This window comes from Emydura macquarii, unplaced genomic scaffold (assembly GCF_026122565.2).
Source record: "Emydura macquarii macquarii isolate MOO-44397 ecotype Brisbane River unplaced genomic scaffold, CSIRO-AGI_Emac_v2 contig_3647, whole genome shotgun sequence".
Taxonomy (NCBI): Eukaryota; Metazoa; Chordata; order Testudines; family Chelidae; genus Emydura; species Emydura macquarii.
This window is the reverse complement of record NW_027133784.1, coordinates 416,970-432,038: the sequence shown is the minus strand read 5'-3', so window position 1 is coordinate 432,038 and position 15,069 is coordinate 416,970. Positions and strand designations below refer to the sequence as shown.

At 63.7% G+C, this 15,069-nt stretch overlaps 1 protein-coding gene across 2 annotated transcripts in view; it reads right to left on the bottom strand.

Moving 5' to 3' along the window:
• The window catches only part of CPNE7 (copine 7), a 31,996-nt gene extending 20,878 nt beyond the window's left edge, over positions 1-11,118 (bottom strand). Inside the window, exons 1-2 of one of the 2 annotated variants that reach the window (XM_067536709.1) lie at positions 11,003-11,118; positions 7,267-8,290 (exon numbers count right to left, since the gene is read on the bottom strand). In XM_067536709.1, the coding sequence (XP_067392810.1) occupies positions 7,267-7,440 (174 nt within the window). In that variant the 5' untranslated portion in view covers positions 7,441-8,290; positions 11,003-11,118. Of the gene's footprint in view, positions 1-7,266; positions 8,291-10,276; positions 10,295-11,002 lie in introns of those variants that run through there. The other variant, XM_067536710.1, reaches the window with a different exon arrangement.
• Between the last annotated feature and the right edge of the window lie 3,951 nt (positions 11,119-15,069).

Sequence of the window (15,069 nt, the reverse complement as noted above, 5' to 3'; positions counted from 1 at the left end):
ATATGGAGACTGGACAGAGAAGGGATCCCCGTCTGATAGAACGAGTCCGTAGCCACCGGGGACGTCATCTGTGTCACTTTGCTGCATTCTACAGGCACTCAGAACTTGCCATGCCAATGGGGAGAGAACTGAGATCCTCCCGCTTCCAAACCCCCAGACCTCCCCCCACTAAAGGAGACTCTCCGCTGGTCATTAGCAGTATAGTGCCTATGACACACAGTTGAGCAGTTCCGATTCCACCCACCAGCCTGTGAACAGCAATTACAGCAGTGATGAGATGCTGGAAAATGGACTCAACAGTCCATCAGAAACACTCGTTTTGTTTCCTCGGGACTCTGCAGCAGGGCTCTGACCAGCCGCTCTTGTCAGACCTGGGGGGGTTCTTCAGCGCCAAGCACCCATCTTCACCACCAGCCAGGGCTGCCCTCCCCTATTGCTCTCCTGGTCCTGGCCAGGCAGTTTCCCTCCCAGCACCCTGGGGCGCTCTGGCACTGCAGTTCACTGGCCCACCCACCTGTCCCTAGGGGCAAATGAATCCCTCCAAGGCCAGCCGGGAAAGACGCCCCTTTAGGCAGCGCTGTTGGCAGACAGCCCGGGAAGCCTCAGTGAGTGACCTGAGCAGACAGAGAATCAGCAGCACCCGCCCCGGCAGCTCACACGCCCCGATGGCTGCAGAGGTCAGAGCAGGACTCGGCCAGCAGGAAACACGGCCCAGTCTGGCCGGCTCCTCCGCGCTAGGGGCTGCTCATCGCTGAGCCGCCCTCCCCCAGCTTCCCGGGCACCCAGCCCCAGCAGTGGGCCTCTCGCAGCCCACACCCAGCGGCAGCTGCCTGCCCCCCAGGCCTGCCAGTGCAATTCCAGCTGCAAAAAGAGTGTGGGGATTTACTGGCGGCTGCATGGACCCGCCTGGGACTGCGGCACTGGGGACTGGAGCCTGCACCCGCACCCCTGTGCGGGGCTCCCGCTGCACCCCGTTACCCGCACCCCATCACCCGCACCCCTGTCCAGGGCTCCTGCCGCATCCCGTCGCCCACAGCTGGGGTGAAAACGCTCAACACCCTAGGGACCACAGACAAAGCCTTACACTGAAGAGAAGCAAAGCAAGTGTTGGTGACACGGTGACAAAGGAGCCTGACACGACCCGAACCGGGGGGACAGAGACGCCAGTGGAAATACACCCAAAGAGGGCGAGGAGCTGATCCCTCTCCCTGCTGCCCCCATCAGGGATCCCTGGGCAGCTGCCTGGGGCCGGCATGGAGTGGGGCTGGGCTGCCTGGCCAGGGAAGGTGCTGGACGTGCTGAACGCCTCTGACCTCCCCGATGCAAACTCACAACATGGGCTGGGGTCCGGGACCGTCCTGCCGCCACACAGTCACCCAATGGGGGGGCGTCCGCTTCCTGCGCGGACTCCACCCGCCCGCCCGCCCCTGCTCAGCGCCAGCCCCAAACATCCACCCCACCGTTCTGTGTGGTTCGCAGCTGTTTCATAACTCCACTTGACGGGCCAAATTCGGGCAAGGTAGCAAAAGAGCACGAGCCCTCGGTCGCTTTGTTTTACACCCCCTTCGTGCAAAGCGCCACCTGGGCTCCGAACAGTGACCCTGACATGGCAGAACGAATCGTTACTGGGAACTACAGGCCTGAGCGGTGGTTGTGTCTTACAGTGGATGCGCTTTTAGCTCTTGTAGCTAACGAAGGCGAGGAGCGAGCTGGGGAGGAGGTCACCATGATTCCAGTTCTGTTTCTAAAAGAAAACACGGCAAGCTCAAATGGGAAAGGAAAAAGGTCCCAACCTTGCAAGCGCTCGCGTGACTAATTCTAGAGGGCTGCCGGGGGAAGCCGAGCACGCACACACGTACGCCCTGCGACCACGGAGGTGAAATTGCTGCAGAGGACCTAGTGTCACAATGCTACACAACCTGCAGCTGGAAATGCTCGGCATAACACACAGCGCCCAGCTGGCTGCTGCGCGGCGTGAGACCCATGCTGGAGACGTCCCATTCTGGCCAGGCGGGAATGCTGCCACGGAAGACACAGCGTCCAAATGTGAAATCTGCAATCAGGACAGGATGCAGAAAGCCCCTGAAGAGCCCCTGAAACCCCATGAAATTCCAGATCGTCCTTGGTCCCCGGTTGGCACGATGGGAAACATTTGTCTCTTAGCAGCGGGGCACTGCTCACGCTCGGTTTTAATTGAGCTGATGCACAGCGGTGAAGTGGCAATGGCACCACAGTGACAAGCACAGTTTGCTCGCCAGGGATCCCAGGTGGATTAAGAGCAGAAAGACACAAATCACAAGGGGCTTCTCTCTGATCTCTCCCTTCAAGCACACTGCGTGGCGCCTACACTCTGCCCAGGCAGATGGGTTAGCAGAAAAGTCACTATGAATAAAAGCCCTGGGACCCAGTGCTAGAATAGCACAACACACCTGGTTGCTTCCTTGCGCTGGCCAGCTCAGACAGAGCTCATGGTTAGCAGGACAAGAACCTTAGTGCCAGCGTACGTTTTTCTAACACCTAACCTGAAACGCCCACGCCGCAGAGTGAGCCCAGCTCTTCTAGTCCTATCTTCAGTGGACACAGAGCACGACTGACCCCGCTCCTCTTTATAACAGCCCTTAACTGATTCAAAGAGTGTTTGTTTCCTCCTCAGTTTTCTTTTCTCAAGACTAAGCATGCCCCGGTTTTTAGCCTCTCCTCACCGGTCAAGGTTCTAAACCTTCCACCCTTCCTGTTGCTCTCCTCTGGACTCTCCAGTTCTTTCACTTTCTTGGTAAAGTGCGACGCCCAGAACTGGACACGGCTGAGGCCTCACCAGCGCCAACCAGAGCAGGACCATTATCTCCTGTGCCTTTCATACACTTCTGCAAATACACCCCAGCATGATATTAGCCTTCTTTGCAACTGCAGCATTCAATTTGTGATCCACTACACCCCCCCGATCCTTTCCAGCAGTGCTACCGCCGCGCCAGCAGTGCCCCGGTTTCTAGGTGTGCATTTGATTTTCCTTCCTGAGTGCAGGACTTTGCACTTGTCTTTATTGCATTTCGGCTTGTTGATTTCAGACCCGGTCTCCAATTTGTCAAGGTCAGTTTGCATTCTAATCCTGTCCTTCAGTCTGCTTGCGATTCCTCCCAGCCTGGCGTCATCCGCACATTTTATAAGCATACTCGCCACTCCGTTATCCAAGTCACCAGTGAAAAGATCAAATAGCAGCGGACACCAGACCGACCCCAGCAGGATACCACCAGATACACCCTCCCAGTTGGACAGCAAGCCACTGATAATACTCTTTCAACCACTTGTGCACCCATTTTATTGTAATTTAATCTAGACCACATTTCCCTTGTTCCCTTGTGAAAACGACATGTGGACCTGCATCTATAAAAGCCTTATTAAAATCAAGATATATCACGTCTACTGCTTCCCCGCATCCAGTCGGCCAGTAACCCTGTCAGAGAAGGAAATTCTGTTGACAAATCCACCCTGCCTATTGCTTATCACACTATTATCCTCCAGGTGCTCGCAAATTGATTGTTTAATAATTTGTTCCAGTTTCATTCCAGATATCGAAGTTAGGCTGACGGGTCTTTAATTCTCAGCTCCTTTTGGTTCCCCAAAGCTGGGTGCTGTGTTTGCCCTTCTCCAGTCCTCCAGGACCTCCTCCACCCTTCACGAGCTCTCAAAGATAAACGGTAATGATTCTCAGATGGCTTCAGCTGGTTCCTTAAGTACCCTAAGATGCATTTCACCAGGCCCTGCCAATCTGAATACATGTAAATATCTTCTTTAACCTGTTCCTTCCCTATTTTGGCTTGTGTTCCTTCCCCCTTGTTCTGAACGTTCATCACGGTGAGTAGCTGTTCACCATTCATCTTTCTAGTGAAGCCTGAAGCAAAGATCACCCGTTATTAGCTCTCCTTCCCTGCCGAGTAGCGGGCCTACACTTTCCTTCAGCTTTCTCTTGCTCCTAAGGCAATTAAAGAAACGCTTCCTATTGCATTTCATGCCCCTGGCTAGGTGCAACTCATTTTGTGCCTTAAACTTTCTGATTGCGTCCCTACAGGCTTGTGCTGTTCTTTCGGGTGCCTCCCTAGCAATTCGCCCACGTTTCCACTTTTTGGAGGATTCCTTTTTATTTTCAGGTCATTAAAAAGCTCCATAGCGGCCTCTTACTTTTCTTCCTGTCTCTCCTTTGCATCGGGATAGTTTGACGTTGTGTGGTCAATGTTGCCTCCTGGAGAACCTGCCAGCTCTCCTGGGCTTCTTTTTCCCTTAGATTTTCTTCCCATGGGACTGTACCCACCGGGTTTGTTAAAGTCGCCTTTTATGGAGCCCATGGTCCTTACTATGCTCCTCTCACGCCTTCCTTTCCTTACAATCAGGACGTCTCCCATTTCATGCTCACTGTCACCTGAACTGCCGTCAGCCTTCAGATTCGCCGCCAACTCCACCATGCTGGCCAGAGTCAATCCCAAACCGGCCGTGCCCCTGGTTACTGCCTCCACCTGCTGGAACAAGACGTTGCCCCCAATACGTTCCAAGAACTTCCTTGACGCTTCGTGTTTCGCTGTATTACTTTTCCAACACCCAAAGACAAGTCATCAGGAAGTGGTTACGAAACAGCTAGCGTCAAGAAACTAGAAACGCTACGAGGAGAATGTCCAGCCGGCATCAGAGTCGAATTTCAGATTTCAAAACAGAAGGAGACCAGCAATCTGCCAAGGTGACAGCTCCAGCATCCACCCCGTGTTATACATGTGCCCACCCCAGCCCAGCCCATGCCAAAGACTAGACACAGCACATGGGGCGGGGGCTCCAGGGGACAGATCGCCCGGGCCAGCCAGCCAAGCCCAGCAGAAGGTGCTGTCATGAGGACAAGACACGGCCGTGTGCTCCCAAAGCCCTGGAGGCCCATCGGAGGTGGTTACGGACGACGTCCAGCGCGCGGACCCTGGGCTCTGCCTGCGGGGGCTATGACGGGCAGCTTTGCGTGGGGTGGTTGTTTTTCGCCAACGTTCCTAAACGCAGGCAGGGGTGTAAGGGCGTCAGGGGGCGCCAGCCCTGCTGTGTGACGGGGTGACCCCGTGCCCTGCCGCGGGACGGGAGAAGGGGCGCACAGGCCAGAGGCTCCCGACAGGCCCTTTTTCCCAGAGGGGAGCGGAGGGCCTCCGGGGCAGGCATGTTGGCTGGAGCCTGAGTTCCTGTGTGTGGCAGGAAGGCCTCGCTGCGCACGGTTCCTCGTGTTCCGCGCCAGGCTGACAGAAGGAGCCGCTTCCAGCAACGGCGCGGCCTCCCACACACCAACCCCTGCCAGCTCTGAGTCAACAGGACAACTTCCTGGGAAAGGCACGCTGCCAGGACCCCGCCACCCCGCAGCCTGGAGCCCAGCTCACCCTTCCATCTCCCCCAGGCCCGGCGAGCCCACGGCACAGCCCTGGACCGGCTGCAGCCTCCCTGCCGAGACCTCGGCCCACGGTGTCAGCGGGGAGAGGCACCCCACGGCAGCCGGCTGGGCTGTGACCATGGAGAAGGGGTGGAGGGGGGGTCTGCAGGCACCCAGCTCAGCACAGCTCATCCCCTGGGCAGCGTTGGGCTCTGGCCTACGGGGACCAGGGTGTGCGTAGCACCTTGCCTCCCCAGTGCCCCCGGGAGCCACAATCCCCCACAGCATCCCCCCCTCCTGCTGGGACCGTCCCGGGTTATTTCCACCCCGGAATGCAGAGGGACCGGGGGGGATGGAGACCCAGCTGCGACGCCTGGGTGTCATTTCCGTGTCTAAAGCAGTTGCCGGCCAGTGTCCCCTCTGCGTTGTTTGCACAAACAGCCCCGCTCGCCTGGGATCGGGGCAGGGGGCGCCGGCGGGAGCCGGGACTCTGCCCTGCAGCCAGCGGGTCTGTACCCAGGAGGAGGGGACATATGGCATCTGGCACGGGACGACGGGACGCTGGACCATTGGTCTGACTCAGTGCGGCCGTTCTTAGGTCTGGGGGGGACGGCAGAACCACCCCTTCACACCTTAGCTGCACCCTGTCAGCTGCGTTTCCACGGGACGCTCGTGGCCAACTCCAAAGGGCGTGTTGCCCACGTACAAGCTGAGCGAGGAGCTCCCGAATCGGCCTGAGGGGCTTAGCTGTGGCAAAGGGACACGCTGCGACCCAGGCAAACCAACTGCAACGCCCCCGGGCTCAGACACGTTCCCTGCAGCGATGCTGGAGCAGCTCCATGGTGAGGCAGGGCGGTGGAGCTACCCCTGTGTTGCTGCCGGGGAAACTGAGGCACAGAGCAAGGCCAGGGACCTATCGGTTCATTCGCAGATTGTTCAGGCCGGAAGAGATCATTAGCCTCATCCAGCCTGACCCGCCACCGGCTGGAGACCCAGGCCCGCCTGCCCAGACAGCTGGTCTCAGAACCGAGAGCTGAACCCGGGTCAGGCGCCTGCCTCCCCATGCTCCGCTCGCTCTGCCAGGCGGGGGTGAGGGCGGGCAGGCTGGGGCCCCCGTGTGCCCCAGCGCCCAGGCACGCAGCAAGCGGAGTCACTTGCGCAGCGCGGCAGGGCGGGAATTAAGGTTTCTGCTTCCGAGGCCGGCCTCGTGAGGGGGGTGGGGGACACACCATGGGGAAGGAAACCCTCCCCGATACCCGGGCCCAGCGACCTGCGTTCAGCAGTTCACAGAGCGCGGGAGGGAGGAACCTGGGAACGTGGGGGTCTGCACGAGGCTCTCGGGGAGGGGGGCGAAGGTGGCTGACAGCCGCGCTGGGCATCTACCCGGGGCCTTGGCAGCAGCGCAGTGACGGCGGGTGGAGCAGCCCCGGGTGTGTGTGCCGCCCCCAGCACAACGGAGCCTGACTCATCCCAAAAGCCTAGTAACACCTGGCATTTGTGAGACGTTCCGGTGTCACACAGCGACGGGGCGGGGGGGCAGCTGCTCAAACGTGGCGTTCGCACCCCCAACAAGCCCGTTTGCATCCAGAACACACACACACACACACACACACACACACACCCCAGGATTGTTACAGTCTCTGAGTCCTTCGGGGGGAAGAGAGGGGACCGCCGGCGCCCTGCCCCTTTCCGAGGGGGAGATGCTGGTTTTCATGGAAATCTCTCCACCCCCAAACACGGATGAAAATTCCTCGGCCAGCGTTTGCCGAGAACCTCCTCTCCCTCGGCTGTCCCCAGCTGTCCCCAGCTGCCCCCGGCAGAGAGCCCTGGCTATGTGGCCACCCCACCGCCCATCCCCGCCGCCTGCGCCCCGCACCTACCTCCATCCACTGGCCCTGGGACTGCATGAGCAGCACCACGCAGGGGTCCGACTTGTTGAGCGTGTCCCGGTCGAGCAGGTGTTTGCAGCTGACTCGCAGCTCCACTTTGGAGACGCAGGTGGCCGAGACCACCCCCAGGGAGGCCTGGGACGCCAGGTCCGGGAGGTCGTTCATCCTGGCCGAGGGCGGGACAGGCAGGACCCTGGCTCGGAGGAGTCGGCGGTGGGATGGGCAGGCTGGAGAATGTGCAGTTAAGGTCTGGGCTTGTGGGCAAAGGGCATCCGGGCCTGTGACGGGTGGAGACTGGACTCCGAGGCAGCCCCGGGAAGAGGGATGAGATGGGCTGGGGGAGCCTTCCAGCCAGGCAGTTCGCAGGCCCAGGGGAGCGCAGCCTCTCAGCGACGTCGCTGGGAATCTCCGGTCGGACAAGGGCCAGGGAGTCGGGCCGGGCACCGAGCCCCGGCTGTGCTAATTAGCAGGTGGCTTCTGATCTGGAGCCCACACCCCCTGCTCACCTCCGGCACCGGCGCATCCGGGGGCCCCGATGGCGGTGCGCGCGGCGCTCTCTCCGGGCTTTGAGTCGCCTCGTGGCCCGGCGAACCACGGCGCCGCTTCACGGTCACCTCTCCCCGATCCTCGCCCTGCCGTGGGCCCCGGGGAAGGCTAAGCGGCTGCTCTCATCACGTCCGGCCAGGGGCAGGTCGGGGGGAGGGAGCTGGGAGGGACGTGCGCCGGGAGGTCGATGGGCTCGTCTGCAAAGCCCACAGCTAAAACGACCCACCCCAAAAACAGTCTGGAACGGGCCGTGAGGCTGGATCAGCAGCAAGGCGAGGGCTGCGGGCTCACGGCTGCCTTAGCAGCAGACAGCCCGGCCCAGCGAACCGGCGAGGGGCATCTGTGCCGTGGAGAAGGTGGCTCCGCCGATCAGAGGGTGCAGGAGGAGCCCGAGGTGTGGGCTGGGTCCGTGGCTTGCGTGGGAGGACCGGCGCCAGGCGGGGCTCGCTCAGCGGGGTCACCTGCAGAGCTGGAGAACACAGAGAGGCTGAACGAAGGCCGGCGGGCCCGGGAGGGGAGATCTCTAAGCACAGCGCCCTTTCGCCCCAGGCACGCGCAGGGGTGGTCGCTGCACAGGAAGGGAGGCGATGGATGGAGAGGGGAGAACCACACCCCAGCCCCCCTGCCCAGCGCAGCCTGCCCCGGCGAGCCGCGGCCCTTGTCCGTGGCGCACAGAGGCGAGGGGGCCACGTTGTGCGAGGCGCCGGCAAGACGCCGATGGCAGGGATTCGAATCCAGCCGTGCAGGCAGCCCCTCTGGGCAGGCAGCCCAGGTGAGAGTCACCTGCGGGGCTGCTGGGACCCGCACAAAGGGCAGGTCCTGCCCGGGGCCCCCCGCCTCCTTCTAGCCAGGGCAGAGGCGTCCCCCCCAGCTGGCCGGGGGCTGCGAGGCCAGCCCTGGGAGCTCAGCTCTCCTCCCCCTGCTGCCGTGGGGCTCGGCTGAGGGCCGGGCAGCGATGCTGCTCTGGGTGAGGAGGACACAGAGGGCATCTCAGGGAGACGCCCGCCGGGGCCTGTGGGGCACAGATGCCCCGGACCCCAGATGGGGGGAGGGTAACTTTACCAGGGCCTGGAGGCCCGGGGGGGGGCCCAGGCTGCAACTGCCATTACCATGAGGAAAAAATGGTTGCTGGCTCCTGAGACGGTCTGTGTGGGCTGCGGGGTTGTGCGTGTTGTGTGGGGGGAAGGGGGAGCCCCCGTTACCCCTTTGGACTGGGACTGAAAAAACGATGCTTGGGCCCTGCTGACACCCGCGCCGTGCGCTCGGCGTGAGCCAGGGTCAGACCCAGGCACGCGCCACTCGTGACAAAGGGCCTTGGGGTCTGTGATCCGGCACCGGGGCCGTCAGCTCTCACAGCACGACCACGCAGCCTGCCACAGCAGCCGGGGGGGGGGGGTAGCAGGAGGCTGGGGGTCGGGATTTGGGAGGGTCTGGGGGGATAACAGGAGGCTGGGGTGGTGTTTGGGGGGGCCGTGGGCAGAGCTGGGGTGGGGGGGACTGGGGCTGCCTGGGTACAGCTTGCCCGGTGTCTGGCTGCACATCCCAGAGGAGCCCGGAGCGTCCCGCCTTCTTCCCAGAGCAGGCGAGAGGGCGAGCGTGCAGGAGGCAGCTCAGTGACACCCTCTCTGCAGCCCCGGCTGAAAACAGGGCAGGTGCCTGGGCAGGAGCATTTCCCTGCGCGCGCGGAGAGGCGGAGACAGGCGAGATTCCTGCCTAGGGCCCCGCACCCCTGGGGAGGGGGGACGGCGCCATGGATGGACAGGGCAGGGGGGTGGAGAAGAGCCACTGGAGGCCGCAGGTTCTGGCTCCGGCTCCCGCCGCACTGCACCAGGCGCACAGGACACCAGGGAGCACTGGGCAGCTGGGTGGAGCTGGAAGGACACACGATGCCCCGTTAGTGGGTCACCGTCCACCCCAGTGAGGCCACGGTCCCTGCTGCTCCCCGGGGTCCGTCGCTGTTCCCTGGAGCAGCTGTGGGAACCTGGGTGGCTGGTGTCCCCCCGGGGGCCAGCACAGGGGAGGCAAATGCCACGTGCAGCCAGGCCCAGGCGCCGGGGCTGTTCCTGCAGGGCCCAGCAATGGGGAGCCAAAGGGGCCCTGGCGGGGCGCGGGAGAGGAGCTGGGAAAAGTAGGGGGATGCGGCTGGAGGGAACCTGTCTGCTTGGCTTCTCTCCCCCCCCCTTCTTACCAACTTCTCCTGGGGAAAATCCTCCTGCCCTCCCCCCGGTCACCCCATCCAGTCCTGGGTGAGCCCCCTTTTCCCTCCCCCTCTCCTCCGCCTAGGAATGGCTGCAGCCAGTCTACAGCCCCCGGCCACTCTTGGCTGCTGGGCGAAGCCGTGATGGGAGTTGGGGCCCCGCCGATCTCGGTGCCCAGATCGGCCGAGCCCTGCCCCCTGCCCCCCTCCCTGTGTAACCGGGCCCGAGCACAGGCTGCGCTCTGGGCAGAGCAGGACCTCGGCTGAGCGCCCGGCCTCCCCGGGGCCGTTCCCAGCCTGACCCTCCCGAGCCCCGGGGGCTGCGCCGAGCCGGCGGTGGCTCCATGCTGCTCCATCGTCCGTCCCGGCATCGCCAGAGCGCCCCTCACCGTGGCACCTGGCACCTCCCGGTGCAGCCGGCACTGCAGGCGGGCGCGGGAGGGGTTTCGCCGGCTGGCAGTGCCCAAGCGGGGGACAGGGATGCCCTCGGCGTCGCCCCGTCGCTGAGGAAACGTGACCGAGAGGCGCCGACAGGCACGGGGACCCCGCCGGAGGCCAGGGCTCTTTTCCAACCCTCATTCCCTGGCCCCGAGCGCCCAGCTGCACACCAGGGGGTGGGGACGGCCGCTTCCCGGGCACCCGCTGCTCCACTCAGACGTTCCGTGTGGGCGCGGCTCCGGCGCGCAGCCTGGCAGCCCATCACTCGCAGCTCGGCACCGGAGACCCCCCCCAGCCGGAGGATGTGGCTTTTTGTGCCCGGGGGCGGCTGCCGCCGAAGTTGGCTGGGAAAGTTCTGGGGGCAGCTGCCCCTGGCCCTGGCACACGGCCTTCGCCAGAGCCCAGTGGAGGATCCCCCCCACCCCGCCCCGCCAGCACCACCCTCCCGGCAACTCCCCAACTCCGTGGCAGTCCCGCTGGCAGCCGGCGGGGACCCCTCGGCGGGCGGTCCCCTCCCCCCTCGGCTCTGCCCCTCCTCCTGCTCACCTGCTTGCTGTCCCGCACCCGCCAGCCTCACTGCTCTCCTTGCTGTCGCCTGGCCCCAGCCAGCGCTGGCGCTGCCAGCATCCTCTGCCCGCCGGAGCCGCCGGTGCTGCCTGCCACCTCCACAGCCTCTGACTCAAGCTGCAGTTCACGAGCAACGCCCTAAGAGGGAGACGCGAAGCAGCTTTTAACTGCTTCGCTGCCAGCCCCCGAGCCGCGCGGCCCCCAGCAGTGCTCGGCGCCGCCCAGCCGACGGGCACAGGGCCTGGCGCGAGGCTGGACGTATTCCAGCCGGCAGGGCCCGGCGAGACGCACCCTGGGGTCTCTCTGCCTGCCTCGGGGCGGGGGGGGACGCCCTAGACGTCATGTCTTGATTTCAGCCAGGCTCTTGGCACCGTCGCACGCGACGTCCTCAGGAGCACACTACAGCGGTGTGGGCCGTGCGACATCACTGGGGGGTGGGTGTGTACGTGGGGGCACGACCGGACCCACAGAGTGGCTCTCAGTGGTTCTCGGTCGCCGCGTCTTCGAATACGGCCCGGGCCGTCACGCAGAGGCCGGCGGTCAGGCGTTCGCCGGCTCCAGGGGCGGCAGGACCGGACGCGAGGGGCTGAATCCGCAGCCAGGGAGATTGAGGTTAGAGAACAGGAAAATCTGCCCGACTCTCCGGGGAGTTGAACGCAAGCAGCGGGGCCGGGACCCCCCTCGGCCAGGGAGGTGTTTAAGACCAGGCCGGTCAGAGGCCGGATCGAGCAGGGTTGGGCTGGGCTGACTTGGCCCTGCCTCGCTGCAGGGGCTGGAGTCAACGACCCCTCGCCGTAGTGACTTACTCGGGCTTGGTCCTGCTTTGAGCAGGGGTTGGACGAGGTCCCTCCTGCGTCCCTGCCAGCCCTCGTCGTCTGCGAGTATCAGGGCTCCCCTGACCCGGGCGCTGCTCCTGGCTCCCTGGATGCTCTCGCAGCCAGGCCCCAGAACGGCCTGTCCTGCTGGGACTCGCTGTGCTGCACGTTCCAGCTGGGCCAGCGCTGACCTCTCTGGCCATCGCACCTGGGGCTGGGCCCAGCACCAACCCCTGCCCCTGGTGCCACCCGCCCACGGCCAACGCTGCCCCCTCCCAATCAGTATTGACCTCCCGCAGTCACACACCCCTCTCCATTGTCCCCCGGCTCCCGGGCGGTCTCTAGGAAGAAACCCTGCCCTATCGCCTGAAAAGTGCCCTTGGAAATGGCTCTGCCACAGGAACAGCCCCGGGGATTTATTCAGGCGAGGTTTGCAGGCCGGGGGGAGCTTTTCCAGCTGGCTCTGCCATAAATTTACCAATGATCCCTGGACCATGGCCCCCACCTCCATCGTGTGACCGGCACGTCCCGCTGCCTCACCCCTGTCCTCCACCCGCTGCCCGCCTGCATCACCCACCTCCCTGCCGGTGATATCCCCCCCACGCGCGGAGACACACATCACTGGTCTTACACGTGCCCGGGAGCGGGCAGAGCTGATTTAGGAGAGATGATGAAATTAGCCCATATTTGGAGTTATTAGAATGCAGATGTGGCAAATGAACACGGGGATGGAGGGCGTCGCGGGAGCAGGGAGCTAATCCCCAGCCTGCGTGGCAGAAATAGGGCACCTGCTTTCCAGTATCACGCGACGCCTGCCAGCAAGAGCTCTGCCGGCGCGAGGGGCAATGCTCGTCAGGATTGACCCCAACAGCTTCTATGCAGGCCCTCTCCGTGCCCTGTTCCAGCAGCAGGGGCCACGGAAGGGCAGGAAAGAGAACAGCACACACCTGGATACAAGAGCCAGGGGCCATCCATCCTCATGCTTCAGGGCACCTGCTGGGGTCAGGAAGGAACAGCCCCTTGTGACACGCTGCTTGGCAGATAGCAGCGTTAACTCCTTCCTCAGGAGTCTCAGCCGTCGTCGCTGCTGGAGGCAGGATCCTAGACCCATAGGTCTGTCCCCATGCCAGCCTACACGTTACAACGCGGACGGGCTGCGTCTACCCCCAGCAAATCCCCCACACTAGCCCAGGGCTGGGGCTGCAACGGAGGCGCTAGCGTTGATGGGCACGGGGATGTCCTTGAACCCGGCTCAGATCAGGTCTAGGTGGCAGCAACTCCAGCGCCCGGTCCGGGCTAGTCCTCCCCCGCTGCTGCTAACACCAGCGGAGCTAGCAACACTGGGGAGACTCCGAGCACCTCCTGCCGGCAGGGCCCCAGCCCAGCTGCTCTGTCCAGCCACACGGGGGGCCCAAAGGAACCCAGCAGGGCAGCCAGCGAGCCCCCCGCGGTATTGAAATGGGTGCAGGTGTCGGGAAGCTGGAAAGTCCATTCTTTTCCTAGCCCGTAGAACCGAAGGACGTTAGTCAGGCCGCATAATGCAAGTGTAAACTCCCCGGCTCAGGGGCGAGCAGGCTCTGGTGCCTCTCGGCTGCCTGGGTTTGCAGGGAACAGACACTGACATCAGCCTGACCTTACAGCTGGGCTCCTTACCCCAGGGCTGGTGGGATCCAGCAACAACCCCCCTGGCCAAACCTGCCCCGCCGGCAGCAGCCTGGGGCCAGCCCCCCAGCAGCTGGATTGCTGCATGAGAATCCCTGTGTGGGGCAGGCAGAGCCCCCGCTCCTCCCCTGGCTTCTCAGGGGTCTCTCCCGCCCAGCCTCTAATGGCCAATTTCTGCCGGTGAAATGATCTGATCTGCCTTTAATTTGCCTTCCCCGCCAGGCTGCAGAGCACAAAGCTCTGCCTGCTATGAAATCCCCCTTCCACAGGCAGAGAGCACCGGCAGCGTGCTCAGCACCCCGGGAACTGGAAGCTGCCCTCGCCCGGACCACCCAGGCACGAGACGGCTCAAGGGAGGCCTGCGGGAATCCGGCAGCGGTGAGCGGGGCCGGCGCGGCTCCTGTTTACACAGAGAACATGCTCCCAGCCAGGGGGCTGCAGAGGGGAGGAGGGAGGTGACTGGCTCCGGCTCAGCATGGTGCACCCGAGATGGCCAGCCCACTGGGCCATCTGACTTAGCAGCACACAAGCCCAGGTCCACCGCCCCATTGCAGACGGGCCGGCAGCAGGGCCCAGCTCTGAGCAAGGAGGTCGGCTCCAGCTGAGCGTGCAGAGACAGGCGGGAATGACCCCGTCACGTTCCCCGCCCCACGCATCGGCGGGCGCTCCCGGGCCCTTTTCCTGCTCTCACTAGGAAGAGAGAGCCCAGGCCTGACTCCCCGGCACTGGGCGGGGTCCCTCCCGGCTGTTGCACAAGTGGAGGGGGGGCAGGCGTGCGAACGGGCACGGCCGCCTGGCTGGGCAGACCCGGCTGTGGTGATTTCAGAGAACCAGCGGGGAGGAGGAGCAGGGGGCAGGGAGCCCGACCGGCTGCCGGTGGCATCAGCCGAGAGAGCAGCTGCTGTAACGCCCCCGCGAGCGCACGGCAAACTCTCGCCCCTCGAAGCAGGCCAACGCTCGCTCAGCACCAGGCGCCAGCCCCGCAGCCAGGCTGAGCCAGTAATGACGGCAGCTGGGGGGGGGCGGGCTGGCCGCTCGCCCCCTCCCCACACAACCCCCCACTCAGCTCACCACCCCCCGCCCCCAGACATCATGCCCAGCAGGTGGCAGGACAAGCGGGGAGGTGCCAGGGCCCGATAACGATGCCGCCCAGGAAGCAGAAGGGCTAGTGCCAAGGGGCTCCCACGGCAGCCCTGGCCCGCTGGAGGAGTTACAGAGCCTGGGCACGGCTGGGTCCAGAGCCCCGGGCCCCACGGCCCAGGAGAGCCAGCGGGCAGCGTCGTTAAAACAAACGGCTGTCATTAGGCAAAGGGGAAACGGCTGCTGCAGAAATTACCTTCCTCCCACCACCCCTTTCTCACGCAGCCCTGGCTGGCGCCTCAGCCTCATTGCACCGCTCGGGGCCGGAGAAGGCAGCGTAGTCACTCACCGCCCAGCCACCCCACGCTGTGCCCAGACCTGACCCGGGGCTGCCCGTGCAGCTGGGAGCGGGCAGGGTTTGCGGGGTAACGACCGGCTACGAACCAGGCCCCCGTGTCCCTCTCTGCTCTGGACTGCCCCTGGCCGGCA